We start from the raw sequence: 19,761 nt of genomic DNA on the forward strand, positions 1-19,761 counted from the left end.
GGGGACTTCCTGTTTATATCATCAGCTCCCATTGACCAGCAACTTGCTGCACTGGACAGTAAAAACATAAAATGCAGATGCTGAGCTTTTGGATAAAAGTAATATTGCAATCTTAACACAGTCAATAAAAAACAGCAGAAAAATTTATTGCACAAATTTATTTAACTTTTATGCACAGACCTTTTCATTCTTTTCATGCATATACAAGCTAATTTAACTAACTTAAGATATTACAGCATATGTCAAAGCTACAGTAGCTGAATGCACAGTACGGTTCTGTTTCTGAATCCAGGTGTTCCTCAGAGCTCTGTGTCTGAGTACCTGAGTATTTATTCACTGTGACAAATAGCTTCAAAACAAAGAAACAGTGAAGCTGTGAACCAATTCTTCTTCACCTTCATTTAAAACAAGTGTCCATGTGGGAGCAGTCTTAAAAAACGGATCGGCGATCTATCTTCTACAATATCAACATTTCACCTTTGTTTTGATTATTTAAACACTGAAATCCAGCACACGTTTCCCTTTTCTCACATTCATTTATTCATCTGATTTCTTCTTAAACTGCTTAAAACTTTTTCCTTTTATCTTAGTTTAGTAATAGTGTATTTTAGTAAATTTCTTAGTCGATCATCTTAATTTTGATCTGTTAAAACAAAATTAGCAGATTAATCTGTAAACGATTATATTTGAAGTTCACATCAAATTCTGAAATATTGTCAGATATCCTCCTCCTGAAACCAACCTTTGCAGATGAATTCAACACACAAACTGCTCTCTATTCATAGAGAGACTACATTCCCTTCGAATCTTTGTTTTTTTTAAACTATCATCCAACTTTACTTTAAATAACCATCCATCTAAAGTTCACATGGAGGATTTTGACGGAGATGCTGGATCATATTTATTTCATATAGTGAGGATACAAAATAAATCAGTGAAACAGTTTACAACCAATGATCATGTTTGACAAGGGAAAAAATAATCTTTGTAAAGTGCACATTAGAGTTGCTCCGGCTAAAGAACTAGTATTTCAGCCGGAGCAACTTCAAATTGAATCAAAGAGAAAAGAGGAAAAACAAGTGAGAGGATTTGTTTATTTTCATTATTAGTAGTAGTAGTTTTCTTTATTATATTCAGACTGCGATAAATGTTTGGAAATTTGGAAATCTAAATGATGATCTATTGATTCATCCACAGAGGCAACGAGCACAACAACATTAAAACACACCTCGCTGAGCACTTTCAGACTTCCATCTCCAGTCCAGACCAGCTCAGGTACCCCTCACCTGCTCCACCTGCATCTACATCCACATGAAACTACACCAACTGTGTGACGTCCTGTACAGACTGAACTATGTGGTGAGCAGAGAGGAAGGTTCTCCACGAGGAGGAGACTCTCCGTCCTCCAGAGAACACAGAGACACGGAGGAACCAGGACTGGACCAAAACCCAGGATAAAGAGGTTCAGTGGATGTGGTGCTGAAGGTGTGGAGGTGGATCAGTGTGTCAGAGGAGACTCTGTAGAAGGACAGAGAGCCAGCAGGACCGTCCACATACACTGCTACTCTACCAGAGGAGGAGGAGGAGGTGATGCGTGTTACTGTCTTATTGTGACCGACATAGTAACCTTTATCAGAGCATCCCAGACTCCAGGACTGATCGTTCCACCCAAACCAACAGTCTGTACTGTTTCCTTTCCTCCTGATTCCTCTGTAACTCACTGATACATAAACTCTTCCTCTCCACTCGACCTCCCAGTAACAGCGACCAGTCAGACCAGTTCTACACAGCAGCTGAGGCCAGTGGTCAAATCTGTCTGGATGATCAGGATATGACTGATCCTCCTTCTCCCACTCACATGTTACCTTCCTGTTGTTGTCAGACAGTTTGAGGTGTTTGTGTACTGTGTTTGTGTCGATTGTGAGTTCACAGGAATCTGATGAGAGAACAAGACCCAATACAGCTGCAGTTATTAATCATGTGATCATCTACTGACACTTTGATGATGACATCACAGAGGTGAATGAGTGATGTCACAGTGTGAGATGGTTGAATCTTCATGAATCAAACTCAAAGCACACTTACACTTCCTCAGACCTGGTCTCAACCATCGGACTCCAGCAGGCTCCACCCTGAAAGGAGGAGGGGGGTCAGAGCAGCATGGAGACACAGTTTCCTTCAGCAGTCAGTCAGTAAATTAAATGTTTAAATCGGCATGAAGTGATTTCTTTGTCCACTTGTGGTTCAGTGACAACAAGCTGTAAACACAACATGTGACACGTGATCATCTTCTAAAGTACACACTAACCCTAACCCTAACCCACGTTGACACACATCAACATGATGGTTCCTCAGGAGTTTTTGTGTCACCTGGATGGATGGAGATCCACCATTCTCTTTCTTTTAGCTTGGCTTATGGTCTCCACCACCTCCTGGGAGGAATATCTGTATCTTCAGCTGCTAAATGCTCCTCAATGTTCCCCAGCTAGTCTCTCAGTTTGTCTGATGTTTGCTGCTCAGCAGGTAGTGAACTGTGGCTTCATCACAGCCTGTTGGATGAAAATAGTTGCTGCTGGAAACACTGAAACCGAACCAAACAGGAAATGAGCTGCACAACCAAAACTAGGAGCTAAAGTAGGCTAACCAGCTGAGTAGAGCTACAGAGATGGACTTTTGTCAGTGGGTTCATCTCCACCACACAGTCAACTGATCCGTGGTCAGTAGAAGTAATGACTGTTGGATGTTTAGGTCCTGACAAGCGACCTCTTGTGTTTGTGTAATAATGACTGTTGTCTCTCTGAAGTAAAGGAGAAAGTAGCATGAAATCACTACAGCGCCACAAACCCTCTGATGGAGGAGGTCGGGGTGGTTGGAGGTACAAAGGGTCTGACTGTAACACTGCTGTTCACATCCCGTCTCCTAGCAACAGTCAACACTGGTTTCTATCACCTGTAGTCTGAAGATGTTACAGCTCAGGTGGGTCTGCAGCCAAAGAGAACTGCCCGAGTCCCCTTACAGCTTTGGTCCAGTCCTAAACAAACCTGGACACTGACACACCAGGTCCACAATTAGCTGTTTGTTCTCCACTCTGCCCAACTGTCACCTGTAGTCTACTCTTATCATCCAGGGAACTGGCTCTCAGTTCAACGCAAACTACTTTTAAACACCAAACAATCTTACTGTGATGATCCATAAAGATAATTTATTTTGTTTGTCTTTTAATAACAATGTCTGGACTAAAGGACAACACACACTGGAGGCAGATGACGAGCATCTAAACATCCGAGTGTTGTTTGATAAGAGCCCACAAACCTGCAGCGTGACGACGTTGACTCATATCAACCCACCATGATGCCGTCAACGTGTCAGGAGACACCACTGTCCTCTCTTATAACGTGGAAACAAGACAAGGGTCCAGAGAAACAATCCTTTCATCACCTTCCTCCCTGTTTAGGTTCATCCTGGCTACTGTTCCTCACTACTTCTGTCTGTATTGATGGTCTCATGTGGGACACAAACAGTTTGATGAGTCTCTGGTAGTTTGAGGTCAGCTTGGTGTGTCAGGGTCATATTAACCAGGCTGACAGTGGGACAGAGAAAAGGATTCCAGCTCTGCCTCCTCTACCAGACTGATGGTCTGTGGCTGCAGCCTCTTCATACCTGAGAGTCTCCAGTCTCCAGTGTGGATCCTCTAGTCCAGCAGACAGCAGCTTCACTCCTGAGTCTCCTGGATGATTGTAGCTCAGGTCCAGCTCTCTCAGATGGGAGGGGTTGGAGCTCAGAGCTGAGGCCAGAGAAGCACAGCCTTCCTCTGTGATCAGACAACCTGACAGCCTGCAGACACACAAAACAAAGCACGTGTCACATGATCAGAGGGAGCTGTGAGGGCGGGAAGGTCACTGCAGTACTGAGATGTCAGCTACTGAGGGGTCACATTAATATTCTAACACTTACTGACAGTCACAACCAAACCTCAACAATCCGATACAACACGTTGAGGAGAATATTTGCAAAATACACATTTGATATAAATCATGCCAGCAGAAAGAATATTATAAAAGTCAGAAATGTACCATTGATGTAAATAAAGAAACCAAGTGGGCATTAATTGAATCCTGACCTGAGAGTCTCCAGGTCACAGTGTGGACTCTTCAGTCCTGCAGACAAAAGCTTCACTCCTGAATCCTGCAGGTGGTTGTTACTCAGATCCAGCTCTCCCAGACTAGAGGACTGGGAGCTGAGAACTGAGGACAGAGCTCCACAGCTTCTCTCTAAGAGGTTACAGACACTCAGTCTGAGGAGACAACAATCAATAAGACAAAACATTTAAGTTAAAATGACTTCCTCCTTGATAAGGAGTTTAACTGAAATAAAACTAGTAAGAGCGAAACAAATGTGTTCAGTTACGGTCTACAATTTGTTGTGTTCTACTTTAAACAAGAGGAAAACATCAGTTAAATGTGCTTTACTGTTTACAGGAAATATTGTAGTATCACTATTGGGATGAGGCAGGGATGTAATCTTATTTATAGGTAAATTCAAAGTTAGGCTCCTCTATCCTCTACCTGACTTTTTAAAGAAATATAAGACAGAAAAAAGTGAGTTTACATGAGAAATGAATCTTCATCTTCTGATTTCATGGTTTTAAAGTTCTGAATTAGAAATAAACAACCATCAAACTCTCAGCAGATCGTCACTGTAGAGAGACACATTAAAGTCTTCAGTCTCTTTCCCACCTTTGATTTTCTCATTTTCATTAATTATATAAAACTGCATTGCTGACGTTAGTTGTCTGGTACCATAGTTCTCGTTTATTTCTTGATGAAAAAAATGTTCATGAAATTTGTAATCTATGAAACAAATTCATATATTGAGATCCTTTTTACACTGTGTGGATCTGATAGTTTAGAGACACATTTAAATCATTGCAGACAAACTGACTTAATCTGACCTGAGAGTCTCCAGGTCACAGTGTGGACTCTCCAGTCCAGCAGACAAAAGCTTCACTCCTGAATCCTGCAGGTGGTTGTTACTCAGATCCAGCTCTCTCAGACTAGAGGACTGGGAGCTGAGAACTGAGGACAGAGCTCCAGAGCTTCTCTCTGAGAGGTTACAGCCACTCAGTCTGAAGAAAATGATGAAGGAAATATGAACCATAAGTTTAAACAATGGCAACATATTTAAGTCCTGATGTATGAATCTAACTCTCTGTACTTACAGAGCTTTGTTGGAGGCTTTGACCACTGGCAGCAGCCTCAGAAGAGCCTCCTCTGAAGCAGAGTATTTCTTCAGGTCAAACACCTCCAGATCTTCTGATGACAGTAAGATGAAGACCAGAGCTGACCACTGAGCAGGAGACAGTTTACCTGTGGAGAGACGTCCTGAACTAAGGGACTGTTGGATCTCCTCCACTAGAGAACCATCATTCAGTTCATTCAGACAGTGGAACAGGTTGATGCTTTTCTCTGGAGACACATTCTCATTGATCTTCTCCTTGATGTACTGGACTGTCTCCGCATTGGTCTGTGAGCTACTTCCTGTCCGTGTCAGCAGACCTCGTAGGAGAGTCTGATTGGTCTCCAGGGAAAGACCCAGGAGGAAGCGGAGGAACAAGTCCAGGTGTCCATTGGGACTCTGTAAGGCCTTGTCCGCCGCACTCTGGTAGAGACACATTGGTTGAGTTTTGTCTCCAAAGACTTTAGACAACATGGAGGTTGTTGGTTCTTCGGACATCAGATTGACACCAGAGCTGAAGAAGGTCAGATGGACATGAAGAGCAGCCAGAAACTCCTGAACACTCAGATGGACGAAGCAGAACACCTTGTCCTGGTACAGTCCTCTCTCCTCTCTAAAGACCTGAGTGAACACTCCTGAGTACACTGAGGCTGCTCTGATATCGATGCCACACTCTGTCAGGTCGGATTCATAGAAGATCAGGTTGCCTTTCTGCAGCTGATCAAAGGCCAGTTTTCCCAGAGACTCCATCATCTTCCTGTTCTCTGGACTCCAGTGTGGATCCGTCTCAGCTCCTCCATCGTACTTGACCTTCTTCCCTTTGGACAGAACCACCAGGAAGTGGATGTACATCTCAGTCAGGGTCTTGGGCAGCTCTCCTCTCTCGCTGGTCTTCAACACCTCCTCCAGAACCGTAGCAGTGATCCAACAGAAGACTGGGATGTGGCACATGATGTGGAGGCTTCGTGAGGTCTTGATGTGAGAGATGATCCTGCTGGCCTGCTTCTTATCTCTGAACCTCTTCATGAAGTACTCCTCCTTCTGGGGGTCAGTGAACCCTCTGACCTCTGTGACCATGCCAACACACTCAGGAGGGATCCGATTGGCTGCTGCAGGCCGTGTGCTGATCCAGAGGCGAGCAGAGGGAAGCAGCTTCCCCCTGATGAGGTTTGTGAGGAGCACATCCACTGAGGCCGACTCTGTGACATCAGTCAGGACCTCATTGTTGAGGAAGTCCAGAGGAAGTCGACACTCATCCAGACCGTCAAAGATGAACACAACCTGGAACTCTTCAAACCTGCAGATTCCTGCTGCTTTGGTTTCACTGAAGAAGTGATGAACAAGTCCCACCAAGCTGTACTTCTTCTCTCTCAGCACATTCAGCTCTCTAAGGTGAATGGAAATGTGAACTGTATGTCCTGGTTGTTTTTGTCTTCAGCCCAGTCCAGAGTGAACTTCTGTGTTAAGACTGTTTTCCCAATGCCAGCCACTCCCTTAGTCATCACTGTTCTGATTGGTTCCTCTCCTCCAGCTGAGGCTTTGGGGAGGTCTTCTTGTCTGATGGTTATTTCTGGTCTGGCTGGTTTCCTGGATGCTGTTTCAATCTGTCTGACCTCATGTTCTTGATTGACCTCTGCAGTCCCTCCCTCTGTGATGTAGAGCTCTGTGAAGATCTCATTCAGAAGGGTTGGGTTTCCTGCTTTAGCGATCCCCTCAAACACACACTGGAACTTCTTCTTCAGGTTGGATTTTAGTTCACGCTGACAACCTGCAGCAAGAAGTCCTGAATGAAGACAACAAAGAAGATCAATGAGTCAAAGAATAAATTTCAACATGTCATTTCCTCAGAGAATGACTATGAATATATTCTGTCCATCTCTTGAGACATTAGTGAAGGTCTCATGTATCATCATGGTAAGTCTTGGTAAATCCTCTTACTGCTCTGCAGACGGTGAGCCAGCTCCTCCTGCTTCATTCTCCTCAGGAAGTGCACTGAGATCTTCACAAATGCCTGTCTGCTCCTCCTCTGCTCTTCATCCTCACCATCCAGCACCTCCTCATCCTCCCTCTGACTCTCTAAGCATTCTGGGTAATCTGAATTTACAACTTTCTGGATCTTCTTCAGCTCCTTCTTCACAAAAGTGAGGATGTTCTCCTCCAGCAGCTGGAACAGAACATTCTATGAATGACACAAACTAAAACCATGGAAGCCACCATCAGGTCCATGTTGGACAGACTGACAATCCACTGGTCTACAAAGTGCAGCATGGAGATGATGGTGAACTGAGAGATGTAAAAGTAGTTGTACATGTACACACCATGAAGATGGAGTCCAGGTGTGTTTGATGCTGCTGGGCAGACGGACCTGTGGGAACGTCTGAGCTCTCCTGGTCTTCTCTGTGGAGGAACATGAACCATCAGCTCACATGGTGTTTGTACCATTAACACCAATTCAACAGTTAAAGATATTGGCTTCTGTCATGATTGATCATCATGAAAACCAGACGCTGAAGACTGTCGATTAGTTTATTAGGTGAGTGGCCAGTTTCATCTGTTTTTAGTTGAGTTACTATGGGTCATAAAAACAACATCTGCAGACTCTGCATCTGATAAAAAGTCTTTAACTACTCCAACCTTCTTTAGTCCGTCACCTGACCTCTAGAAGTCTCCTTAGATCTTCTGAAACTAGTCTTTGGACTCTTTCACAGAGTCTACTGACCATACTTTCTCCAAACCTCTGCATGGAGTCCAGAGACCACGTCAGCTGATCCACAGAGCACTTTATTCTGATCACATGTTCAGTCCCAGTCATCAGTCTCCGGAAACCTGAAGCTATCTCGAGATGTGACCTCTCCTGATCCTGATGTGGAGGAACTAGCTCACAACGTGTTTACATCCGAGAATGTTTACAGTTTATAATTCACAGTTAAACAGATACAGACCAGTTAGATAAAGATAACGAGTTCTGTCATGATTGAGTGTTTTATTCGAACAGTTCTTCATCTGTTTAATCGGTTAAAGAACTTACTGTGGGTCATAAGAACGGCATCCATCTTTGAAGTCATTCCAAATATTTTTAGACCGATCACTCTTTATGGACAAACATCTGGGTTCAGGAGACTTTCCTCTCTGCTGATGTGAACTGAAAGAAACACTGAGATTACATCATCACATCATCATTTAATCATGAAGCATCAGCTCACATAGTGTCCGTCCTCACAGAGACCAAAACAAGGTAAAGGTCCATGAAGTGATGTCTGGATGTGGACCACATGACTCCCTGTAGTGGTTTAGGTCTACTGGTCCTGCTGGTCCCACTGAGAATCAACAGCTCAGTCTTTCAACTCAATGTTTTCTTCACCAGTCAGTTTGGTTTAGTCCCAACAGGTCTCACCAAGTCCTCCATGGAGCTCTCCCTCCCTCACTCGACACTGCTGAAGGGCCCTCGAGCAACAAACCAAGAACCTCCACCAGAGAGTCTGATAGAAACACCTCATCATCAATCTGAGACCCTCACCTTGCATCAGCAGAGGGACGGCCATCTTTGAAGACTATAGGATGCTCCATAGACCAGTTACTTTTCATGGACACACAGCTGGGTTCAGGTCCAGATTCAGCTTCAGCTCCAGCTCCTGGTCTCTGATGGACCCTGGTCACACATGTAGAACCAGAGTCAGTGAGTCAAAGACGTTGGGACATGGAGAAGAGTGGAGGACAGTTGGAGATGGTCCTCTCACCTCTGAGCTTTGGTCTGGCTGTCATGTTCCCCACACAGAGGGGCTTCAGAGGGAGGGACTCCCTCCTCTGGGTCCTCACCCTGATCCATAGCAGAGTCCACACCTTCACACCTTCACAACAACCTGCTGGGAGAGCTCACACATTATTTATCTTCATCAGGACAAACACACAGAGGTCATTCACCTCAATACTAAAACTCTCATGGGACACTTTCTGTGCTCTTGTCATCGGTTAAAATTTAGACCTTCGTTGAACCCTGTTAACATGTCCAGAGACGCATTTTAAATGCTCACCCTGTAATGAGGGGTTGGTAGCTGAAGGACTGTAACTGTAGTTTGGGCACGTGTGACAACAGTGGTGCATCGATCACAATGCTGAGGCAGATGTGATTCCAATCTCCTTTGCGTTTCCTATGCATTGTTATGGTGGTTGTGTAGTCATTGTGTGTGTGCGCTTCACTGACTTCAGCAACGGGCAACAACGGCCGAGGAAAACAACTGTAAGTCGAAGTTTATAAATACTACTATATTTAAGTCACGGAATGTAATTGTAGTGGCCATTTGTCCTTGTTACCAACCAATCTTTACATCTCAAAGGGCCACTGCTGCACACAGTTTGTCTTCTTTCACGCAGTAAGAAAGCAGATTGTCCGGGCGATATTTTCTTTAAGTTCACCTTTATTCCATAAAATACACAACACACACATTAAAGGTTGTCTGCCTTCCTATGAAGTGCTCTCCCTCTGTCTCACTGGTAAAAGCTTTTCGTCACCCAGGTGCATTCTGGTCCCACCTGGCTACGCCCCTAAGTAACCTCCAGGTGCCCACAGCATTAACCAGGTAGTGATCCAATTAGCCAAACAATTAAGCAAAGACTAAAACATACTCCGTGACAAAAATGCTTAAACCAAATTGACCACAAATACAGTGTTAAGATAGCTTTTTTTGTATCGACCAAAGAAATGTATTTATCATAGACACATTTGTTCCGTATTTTCCTCCACAACTTTGTTCCCCTCGACCGGCAAACCGACGTTTGCGCAGATCTCACTCCGTGAATCTCTAATACACTAATTATATATATATATATTCATTATTTTGAACTCATTTATGACTCATTTAATTATAATATATATAGATATCATAATTAAATGCGTCATATTTTCCCTTCGCGTCGCTTTCGACGTAAGTTTAGAAAAATGTGTCGACGCACCCAAACGCGTGTGAAGACGCACACAAGGGGCTCTTGCTTCTGCGTCGCTCTGAAAACGCAGAAGTCTCAACTAGGCTTTAACGCACACATCTATCAGCTGACATGTTGTGGACAGTCATCGTTGAAGAGGCTGCAGACATTCTGCTGACTGGCTTTTTATTATTATTATTATTTCCAATACGGACGAACGACGGGTTTATTCCGTGTTTTATTTCGTTCTGTTGTTTAAACGGTAAGAAGAACGTTTAAAAGGTTCACGGACCGTTAACACGCAAACACACACCAAAGAACACAGAGTATCAAGGGAAATACTCACAGGCCTCTGAACACAGTGAAGTTCTGTTGACTTTCATCCGACGCCCCACACGTCTTCTTCGGGTCTGGACGGCGGGTCGCAGAACAACGTGTCAGGTGCACATCGCCCCCTACTGACGAGTGTGCAGATTCAGGCTCCACACCTCCGTGCGCAGGAACCAGCACATCTGAACGCAACACCCGGTCTTCGGAGCCATTACAATCATAATACATGAATCTTCCATCAATCATTTCCTCGATGTTTTTGCAAATATTCGATGTTAAAGTATCGTACATGTAGTTCCCTTGGTTCGTATAACCTCCTTGCAGGAGGCTGAGGTCCATCAGGACTAAGACCTCCCGCCACACCAACAGTTTCTTCCCGTCGGCAGTCGGGCTCATCAACAGAGCCGGTGGGTTCGCAACCTGGTCGGTTCGATCTTTTAATATATTTTCTTAACTTTGGTTTGTTCGTGTCTGTGGTTCACGTCACGCGATGGGCGTAAGAAAACAATATCCTTCCTTTATCAAAATGTGTCGCTGCAAGGCTGCAGCCTCGTGAAGAAGTAGCGTTGCACATGTCCTGAAGTGTTCCAAGACACGATCAAGGTAACCAGTTGTTTTAAATCCACGACACCAAAAGGTTTCCTCCATGCTGATCTACGTCAACGAAATGAATAAATTATACTAAGGGTCAACAAATTGCTGTGTGTTTCTGTGGCGCACTGCTAAGAGCAGCCACCTGATTGACATTTTAATGTTTTGATCCACCGGGTTCGAATCCAGGTTGTGCCGATCTTTCTATTAATATATTTTTTTTATGTAAATGTTTTCATACGTGGCCGTGATGTGGTGCTCACTTATACAATCGTAAACGCTGCACTGGATTTGTGATGCGTTTTGAAGATTTTCAGCAATATGTTTGTGAATGTGTGACGAATCAGGGAACTGAGGCGGACACATCTGCAGCTGTGAAATGAACACAAACACGCACGCGTAGGGAAACCAGTAGGTGGAAAAACCAGTAGGGGTGTATCACCGGTTCTTACCCATCTAGAACCAACCCCCCCCCCCTTCCCCTCAATAAAAAACATCAGAAAAATGTATTAACTTTTATGCACAGACCGTTTCATTCTTTCATGCATATACAAGCTAATTTAACTAACTTAAGATATTACAGCGTATGTCAAAGCTACAGTAGCGGAATGCACAGTCCGGTTCTGTTTCTGAATCCGGGTGTTCCTCAGAGCACAAATAGCTTTAAAACAAAGAAACAGTGAAGCTGTGAACCAGTTCTTCGACTAACCATTTCTTAGTCGATCATCTTAGTTTTGATCTGTTAAAACAAAATTATCAGATAAATCTGTAAATGATTATATTATCAAATTCTGAAATATCGTCAGATGTCCTCCTCCTGAAACCAACCTTTGCAGATGAATTCAACACACAAACTGCTCTCTATTCATAGAGAGACTACATTCCCTTCGAATCTTTGTTTTTTTTAAACTATCATCCAACTTTACTTTAAATAACCATCCGTCTAAAGTTCACATGGAGGATTTTGACGGAGATGCTGGATCATATTTATTTCATAAAGTGAGGATCCAAAATAAATCAGTGAAACAGTTTACAACCAATGATCATGTTTGACAAGGGAAAAAATAATCTTTGTAAAGTGCACATTAGAGTTGCTCCGGCTAAAGAACTAGTATTTCAGCCGGAGCAACTTCAAATCGAATCAAAGAGAAAAGAGGAAAAACAAGTGACAGGATTTGTTTATGTTCATTATTAGTAGTAGTAGTTTTCTTTATTATATTCAGACTGCGATAAATGTTTGGAAATTAATCCTATTTGCTGGTTTTATCATATACATGAATTTCTCTGTTAGAGCGCCCTCTGCCGGCCAGGACCAGTTCCTGCACAACAATGACGTACTTATAGTTTATAGAACATGTTATAAAATATCATATCCTGATTAGGACCCGATATCTAAATGATGATCTATTAATTCACCCACAGAGGCAACGAGCACAAGAACATTAAAACACACCTCGCTGAGCACTTTCAGACTTCCATCTCCAGTCCAGACCAGCTCAGGTACCCCTCACCTGCTCCACCTGCATCTACACCCACATGAACCTACATCAGCTGCGTGACGTCCTATACAGACTGAACTATGTGGTGAGCAGAGAGGAAGGTTCTCCACCAGGAGGAGACTCTCCGTCCTCCAGAGAACACAGAGACACTGAGGAACCAGGATTGGACCAAAACCCAGGATAAAGAGGTTCAGTGAATGTGGTGCTGAAGGTGTGGAGGTGGATCAGTGTGTCAGAGGAGACTCTGTAGAAGGACAGAAAGCCAGCAGGACAGTCCACATACACTGCTACTCTACCAGAGGAGGAGGAGGAGGTGATGCGTGTTACTGTCTCATTGTGACAGACATAGTAACCTTTATCAGAGCACATCAGACTCCAGGACTGATCGTTCCACCCAAACCAACAGTCTGTACTGTTTCCTTTCCTCCTGATTCCTCTGTAACTCACTGATACATAAACTCTTCCTCTCCACTCGACCTCCCAGTAACAGCGACCAGTCAGACCAGTACTACACAGCAGCTGAGGCCAGTGGTCAAATCTGTCTGGATGATCAGGATATGACTGATACTCCTCTTTCACATGTGTGACCTTCCTGTTGTTGTCAGACAGTTTGAGTCTTCTGTTTACTGTGTTTGTGTCGATTGTGAGTTCACAGGAATCTGATGAGAGAACAAGACATAATACAGCTGCAGTTATTAATCATGTGTTCATGTACTGACACTTTGATGATGACATCACAGAGGTGAATGAGTGATGTCACAGTGTGAAGATGGTTGAATCTTCATGAATCAAACTCAAAGCACACTTACACTTCCTCAGACCTGGTCTCAACCATCGGACTCCATCAGGCTCCACCCTGAAAGGAGGAGGGGGGGTCAGAGCAGCATGGAGACATGGACATTACATCACTCACACACACAGCTTTGTCCTTCATGTCCACATGGACCACCTCTTCTTGCTACTGCAGTGGAGCTTCTTCAGATTGTCTGATGACCACAGCTCATAATGTTCATTATTCATCATCGGTTCTTATCAGTATTATACTGACCATCATCTTCCATTTCACACTCAGTTTCCTTCAGCAGTCAGTGAATCAAATGTTTAAACCTGCATCAAGTGATTTCTTTGTCCACTTGTGGTTCAGTGAAAACAAGCTGTAAACACAACATGTGCCATGTGATCATCTTCTAAAGTAACATGATGTCAACCAGCTGCTTCCACATCAACATGATGGTTCATCAGGAGTCTTGTGTCACCTGATGGATGGAAGTCCACTATTTGCTCTCTTTTAGCTCTGCTTTTGGTCTCCACCACCTCCTGGGGGGAATATCTGTGTCTTCAGCTGCTAAATGTTCCCCAGCTGGTCTCTCAGTTTGTCTGCTGTTTGCTGCTCAGCAGGTAGTGAACTGTGGCTTCATCACAGCCTGTTGGAGGAAAATAGCTGCTGCTGGAAACACTGAAACTGAACCAAACAGGAAATGAGCTGCACAACCAAAACTAGGAGCTAAAGTAGGCTAACCAGCTGAGTAGAGCTACAGAGATGGACTATTGTCAGTGGGTTCATCTCCACCACACAGTCAGCTGATCCGTGGTCAGTAGAAGTATTGACTGTTGGATGTTTTGGTCCTGACAAGCGACCTCTTGTGTTTGTGTAATAATGACTGTTGTCTCTCTGAAGTAAAGGAGAAAGTAGCATGAAATCACTACAGCGGCACAAACCCTCTGATGGAGGAGGTCGGGGTGGTTGGAGGTACAAAGGGTCTGACTGTAACACTGTTGTTCACATCCCGTCTCCTAGCACCAGTAAACACTGGTTTCTATCACCTGTAGGCGGGAGGTGAAGATGTTACAGCTCAGGTGGGTCTGCAGCCACAGATCACTGCCCGAGTCCCCTTAAAGCTTTGGTCCAGTCCTGGACTCTGACACACCAGGTCCACAACAGCTGTTGGTTCTTCACTCTGCCCAACTGTCACCTGTAGTCTACTCTTATCATCCAGGAAACTGGCTCTCAGTTCAAAGCAAACTACTTTTAAACACCAAACAATCTTACTGTGATGATCCATCGAGACTGTTTGAACGGTCTGTTTATTTATTTTTTCTTTTGTTTGTCTTTTAATAACAATGTCTGGACTAAAGGACAACACACACTGGAGGCAGATGACGACCATCTAAACATCCAATTGTTGTTTGATAAGAGCCCACAAACCTGCAGCATGACGACGTTGACTCATATGAACCCACCATGATGCCGTCAACGTGTCAGGAGACACCACTGTCTTCTCTTATAACGTGGAAACAAGACAAGGGTCCAGAGAAACAAGCCTTTCATCACCTTCCTCCCTGTTTAGGCTCATCCTGGCTACTGTTCCTCACTACTTCTGTCTGTATTGATGGTCTCATGTGGGACACAAACAGTTTGATGAGTCTCTGGTAGTTTGAGGTCAGCTTGGTGTGTCAGGGTCATATTAACCAGGCTGACAGTGGGACAGAGAAAATGTTTCCAGCTCTGCCTCCTCTACCAGACTGATGGTCTGTGGCTGCAGCCTCTTCATACCTGAGAGTCTCCAGTCTCCAGTGAGGATCCTCCAGTCCAGCAGACAGCAGCTTCACTCCTGAGTCTCCTGGATGATTGTAGCTCAGGTCCAGCTCTCTCAGATGGGAGGGGTTGGAGCTCAGAGCTGAGGCCAGAGAAGCAAAGCCTTCCTCTGTGATCAGACAGCCTGACAGCCTGCAGACACACAAAACAACACACATGAGGGATCTGTAAAGGCTGGAAGGTCACTGCAGTACTGAGATGTCAGCTACTGAGGGGGTCACATTAATATTCTAACACTTACTGACAGTCACAACCAAACACCCACTAATGTACATCAACAATCCGATACAACACGTTAAGGAGAATATTTGCAAAATACATATTTGATGTAAGCAGAAAGAATATTATGAAAGTCAGAAATGTATCATTGATGTAAAAAAAGAAACCAAGTGATCATTAATTGAATCCCGACCTGAGAGTCTCCAGGTCACAGTGTGGACTATTCAGTCCAGCAGACAAAAGCTTCACTCCTGAAACCTGCAGGTGGTTGTTACTCAGATCCAGCTCTCTCAGACTAGAGGACTGGGAGCTGAGAACTGAGTACAGAGCTTCACAGCTTCTCTCTGAGAGGTTACAGACACTCAGTCTGAGGAGACAACAATCAATAAGAATTTAAACATTTAAGTTAAAATGACATCCTCCTTGATAAGGAGTTTTAACTGAAATAAAACTAGTAAGAGCAAAACAAATGTGTTCAGTTACTGTCTACATTTTTTTGTGTTCTACTTTAAACAAGAGGAAAATGTCAGTTAAATGTGCTTTACTGTTTACAGGAAATATTATAATATCACTATTGGGATGAGGCAGGGATATTTTATCTTATTTATACGTAAATTCAAAGTTAGGCTTCTCTATCCTCTATCTGACTTTTTAAAGAAATATAAGAGACAGAAAAAAGTGAGTTTAAATGAGAAATTAATCATCTTCTCATTTCATGGTTTTAAAGTTCTGAATTAGAAATAAACATCCATCAAACTCTCAGCAGATTGTCACTGTAGAGACACACGTTAAAGTCTTCAGTCTCTTTCCCACCTCTGATTTTCTCCTTTTCATTAATTATTTATATAAAACCGCATCGCTGACGTTAGTTGTCTGGTACCATAGTTCTCGTTTATTTCTTGATGAAAAAAATGTTCATGAAATTTGTAATCTATGAAACAAATTCATATATTGAGATCCTTTTTACACTGTATGGATCTGATAGTTTAGAGACACATTTAAATCATTGCAGATAAACTGACTTAATCTGACCTGAGAGTCTCCAGGTCACAGTGTGGACTCTCCAGTCCAGCAGACAACAGCTTCACTCCTGAATCCTGAAGGTGGTTGTTACTCAGATCCAGCTCTCTCAGACTAGAGGACTGGGAGCTGAGAACTGAGGACAGAGCTCCACAGCTTCTCTCTGAGAGGTTACAGCCACTCAGTCTGAAGAGACAATGATGAAGGAAATATGAACCATACATTTAAACAATGGCAACATATTCAAGTCCTGATATATGAATCTGACTCTCTGTACTTACAGAGCTTTGTTGGAGGCTTTGACCACTGGCAGCAGCCTCAGAAGAGCCTCCTCTGAAGCAGAGTATTTCTTCAGGTCAAACACCTCCAGATCTTCTTCTGATGACAGTAAGATGAAGACCAGAGCTGACCACTGAGCAGGAGACAGTTTATCTGAGGAGACACGTCCTGAACTAAGGGACTGTTGGATCTCCTCCACTAGAGAACAATCATTCAGTTCATTCAGACAGTGGAACAGATTGATGCTTTTCTCTGGAGACACATTCTCACTGATCTTCTCCTTGATGTACTGGACTGTTCTCTGATTGGTCTGTGAGCGACTTCCTGTCTGTGTCAGCAGACCTCGTAGGAGAGTCTGATTGGTCTCCAGGGAAAGACCCAGGAGGAAGCGGAGGAACAAGTCCAGGTGTCCATGAGGACTCAGTAAGGCCTTGTCCACAGCACTCTGGTAGAGAAACATTGGTTGAGTTTGGTCTCCAAAGACTTTAGACAACATGGAGGTTGTTGGTTCTTCGGACATCAGATTGACACCAGAGCTGAAGAAAGTCAGATGGACATGAAGAGCAGCCAGAAACTCCTGAACACTCAGATGGACGAAGCAGAACACCTTGTCCTGGTACAGTCCTCTCTCCTCTCTAAAGATTTGAGTGAACACTCCTGAGTACACTGAGGCTGCTCTGATATCGATGCCACACTCTGTCAGGTCGGATTCATAGAAGATCAGGTGGCCTTTCTGCAGCTGATCGAAGGCCAGTTTTCCCAGAGACTCCATCATCTTCCTGCTCTCTGGACTCCAGTGTGGATCCGTCTCAGCTCCTCCATCGTACTTGACCTTCTTCACTTTGGACTGAACCACCAGGAAGTGGATGTAAATCTCAGTCAGGGTCTTGGGCAGCTCTCCTCCCTCGCTGGTCTTCAACACCTCCTCCAGAACGGAAGCAGTGATCCAGCAGAAGACGGGGATGTGGCACATGATGTGGAGGCTTTGTGAGGTCTTGATGTGAGAGATGATCCTGCTGGTCTGCTCCTCATCTCTGAACCTCTTCATGAAGTACTCCTCCTTCTGGGGGTCAGTGTACCCTCTGACCTCTGTGACCATGCCAACACACTCAGGAGGGATCCGATTGGCTGCTGCAGCCCGTGTTGTTATCCAGAGGCGAGCAGAGGGAAGCAGCTTCCCCCTGATGAGGTTTGTGAGGAGCACATCCACTGAGGCCGACTCTGTGACATCAGTCAGGATCTCATTGTTGTGGAAGTCCAGAGGAAGTCGACACTCATCCAGACCGTCAAAGATGAACACAACCTGGAACTCTTCAAACCTGCAGATTTCTGCTGCTTTGGTTTCACTGAAGAAGTGATGAACAAGTCCCACCATGCTGTACTTCTTCTCGCTCAGCACATTCAGCTCTCTGAAGGTGAATGGAAATGTGAACTGTATGTCCTGGTGGTGTTTGTCTTCAGTCCAGTCCAGAGTGAACTTCTGTGTTAAGACTGTTTTCCCAATGCCAGCCACTCCCTTAGTCATCACTGTTCTGACTGGTTCCTCTCCTCCAGCTGAGGCTTTGAAGAGGTCTTCTTGTCTGATGGTTGTTTCTGGTCTGGCTGGTTTCCTGGATGCTGTTTCAATCTGTCTGATCTCGTGTTCTTGATTGACCTCTGCGGTCCCTCCCTCTGTGATGTAGAGCTCTGTGTAGATCTCATTCAGAAGGGTTGGGTTTCCTGCTTTAGCGATCCCCTCAAACACACACTGGAACTTCTTCTTCAGGTTGGATTTGAGTTCACGCTGACAAACTGCAGCAAGAAGTCCTGAATGAAAACAAAGAAGATCAATGAGTTAAAGAATATATTTAAACATGTCCTTTCCTCAAAGAATGGTTCTGAATATATTCTGTCCACCTTTGAGAAATACGTGAAGGTCTCATTTATCAACATGGTAAGTCTTTAGAGAAATTCTTCTTACTGCTCTGCAGATGGTGAGCCAGCTCCTCCTGCTTCATTCTCCTCAGGAAGTGTAATGAGATCTTCACAAATGCCTCTCTGCTCCTCCTCTGCTCTTCATCCAGCACCTCCTCATCCTCCCTCTGACTCTCTAAGCATTCTGGGTAATCTGAACTCACAACCTGCTGGATCTTCTTCAGCTCCTTCTTCACAAAAGTGAGGATGTTCTCCTCCAGCAGCTGGAACAGAATATTCTATGAATGACACAAACTAAAACCATGGAAGCCACCATCAGGTCCATGTTGGACAGACTGACAATCCAATGGTCTACAAAGTGCAGCATGGAGATGATGGTGAACTGAGAGATGTAAAAATAGTTGTATATGTACATACCATGAAGATGGAGTCCAGGTGTGTTTGATGCTGCTGGGCAGACGGACCTGTGGGAACCTCTGAGCTCTCCTGGTCCTCTCTGTGGAGGAACATGAACCATCAGCTCACATGGTGTTTGTACCATCAACACAAATACAACAGAGAGTTAAAGATATTGGCTTCTGTCATGACTGATCATCATGAAAACCAGATGCTGAAGATGGACAGTTGATGATGGACGGACAGTTTATTAGTTGAGTGACAGTTAGTCATCAGTTTCATCTGTTTTTAGTTCTTACTCTGGGTCATAAGAACGGCGTCCATATTTAAAGTCAATCCCAAGATCTTTAGACCGATCACTCTTCACGGACAAACATCTGGGTTCAGGAGACTTTCCTCTCTGCTGATGTGAACTGAAAGAAACACTGAGATTACATCATCACATCATCATCTAATCATTAAGCATCAGCTCACATGGTGTTTGTACCATCAACACCAATACAACAGAGAGTGAAAGATATTGGCTTCTGTCATGATTGATCATCATGAAAACCAGATGCTGAAGACTGTCGATGATGGGTTGACAGTTTATTAGATGTGTGACAGCCATCAGTTTCACCTGTTTTTAGTTCTTACTGTGGGTCATAAAAACAACGTCTGCAGACTCTGCATCTGATACAAACTCTTATGAAACTACTCCAACCCTCTTTAGTTTGTCCCCTGACCTCTAGAAGTCTCCTTAGATCTTCTGAAACCAGTCTT

At 44.0% G+C, this 19,761-nt stretch overlaps 1 protein-coding gene and 1 long non-coding RNA gene across 12 annotated transcripts in view; both read right to left on the reverse strand.

The window, feature by feature from the left end:
• Nucleotides 1–86: 86 nt before the first annotated feature.
• Nucleotides 87–19,761, reverse strand: part of LOC120814370 (uncharacterized) — a 40,958-nt gene continuing 21,283 nt past the window's right edge. For 8 of the 11 annotated variants that reach the window (XM_078086288.1, XM_078086285.1, XM_078086287.1 and 5 more), the window contains 8 exons: nucleotides 16,423–16,596; nucleotides 15,584–15,757; nucleotides 15,130–15,303; nucleotides 4,952–5,125; nucleotides 4,121–4,294; nucleotides 3,661–3,834; nucleotides 2,086–2,132; nucleotides 87–1,936 (listed from right to left, as the gene is read on the reverse strand). In XM_078086288.1, coding sequence (XP_077942414.1) covers nucleotides 1,353–1,936; nucleotides 2,086–2,132; nucleotides 3,661–3,834; nucleotides 4,121–4,294; nucleotides 4,952–5,125; nucleotides 15,130–15,303; nucleotides 15,584–15,757; nucleotides 16,423–16,596 — 1,675 coding nt within the window. In that variant the 3' untranslated portion in view covers nucleotides 87–1,352. Of the gene's footprint in view, nucleotides 1,937–2,085; nucleotides 2,133–3,660; nucleotides 3,835–4,120; nucleotides 4,295–4,951; nucleotides 5,126–15,129; nucleotides 15,304–15,583; nucleotides 15,758–16,422; nucleotides 16,597–16,691; nucleotides 18,496–18,649; nucleotides 18,867–19,020; nucleotides 19,100–19,298; nucleotides 19,413–19,761 lie in introns of all 11 variants that reach the window. The other 3 variants (XM_078086290.1, XM_078086291.1, XM_078086289.1) reach the window with 2 other exon arrangements.
• On the reverse strand, nucleotides 13,147–13,935 carry LOC120830675 (uncharacterized). Its single transcript, XR_013451933.1, has 3 exons — nucleotides 13,832–13,935; nucleotides 13,385–13,431; nucleotides 13,147–13,234 (listed from the first exon to the last, which is right to left on the reverse strand). It is a non-coding gene; the product is annotated as an uncharacterized LOC120830675 (long non-coding RNA).

The sequence above is a fragment of the Gasterosteus aculeatus genome, chromosome 13 (assembly GCF_964276395.1).
Source record: "Gasterosteus aculeatus chromosome 13, fGasAcu3.hap1.1, whole genome shotgun sequence".
NCBI lineage: Eukaryota > Metazoa > Chordata > Actinopteri > Perciformes > Gasterosteidae > Gasterosteus > Gasterosteus aculeatus.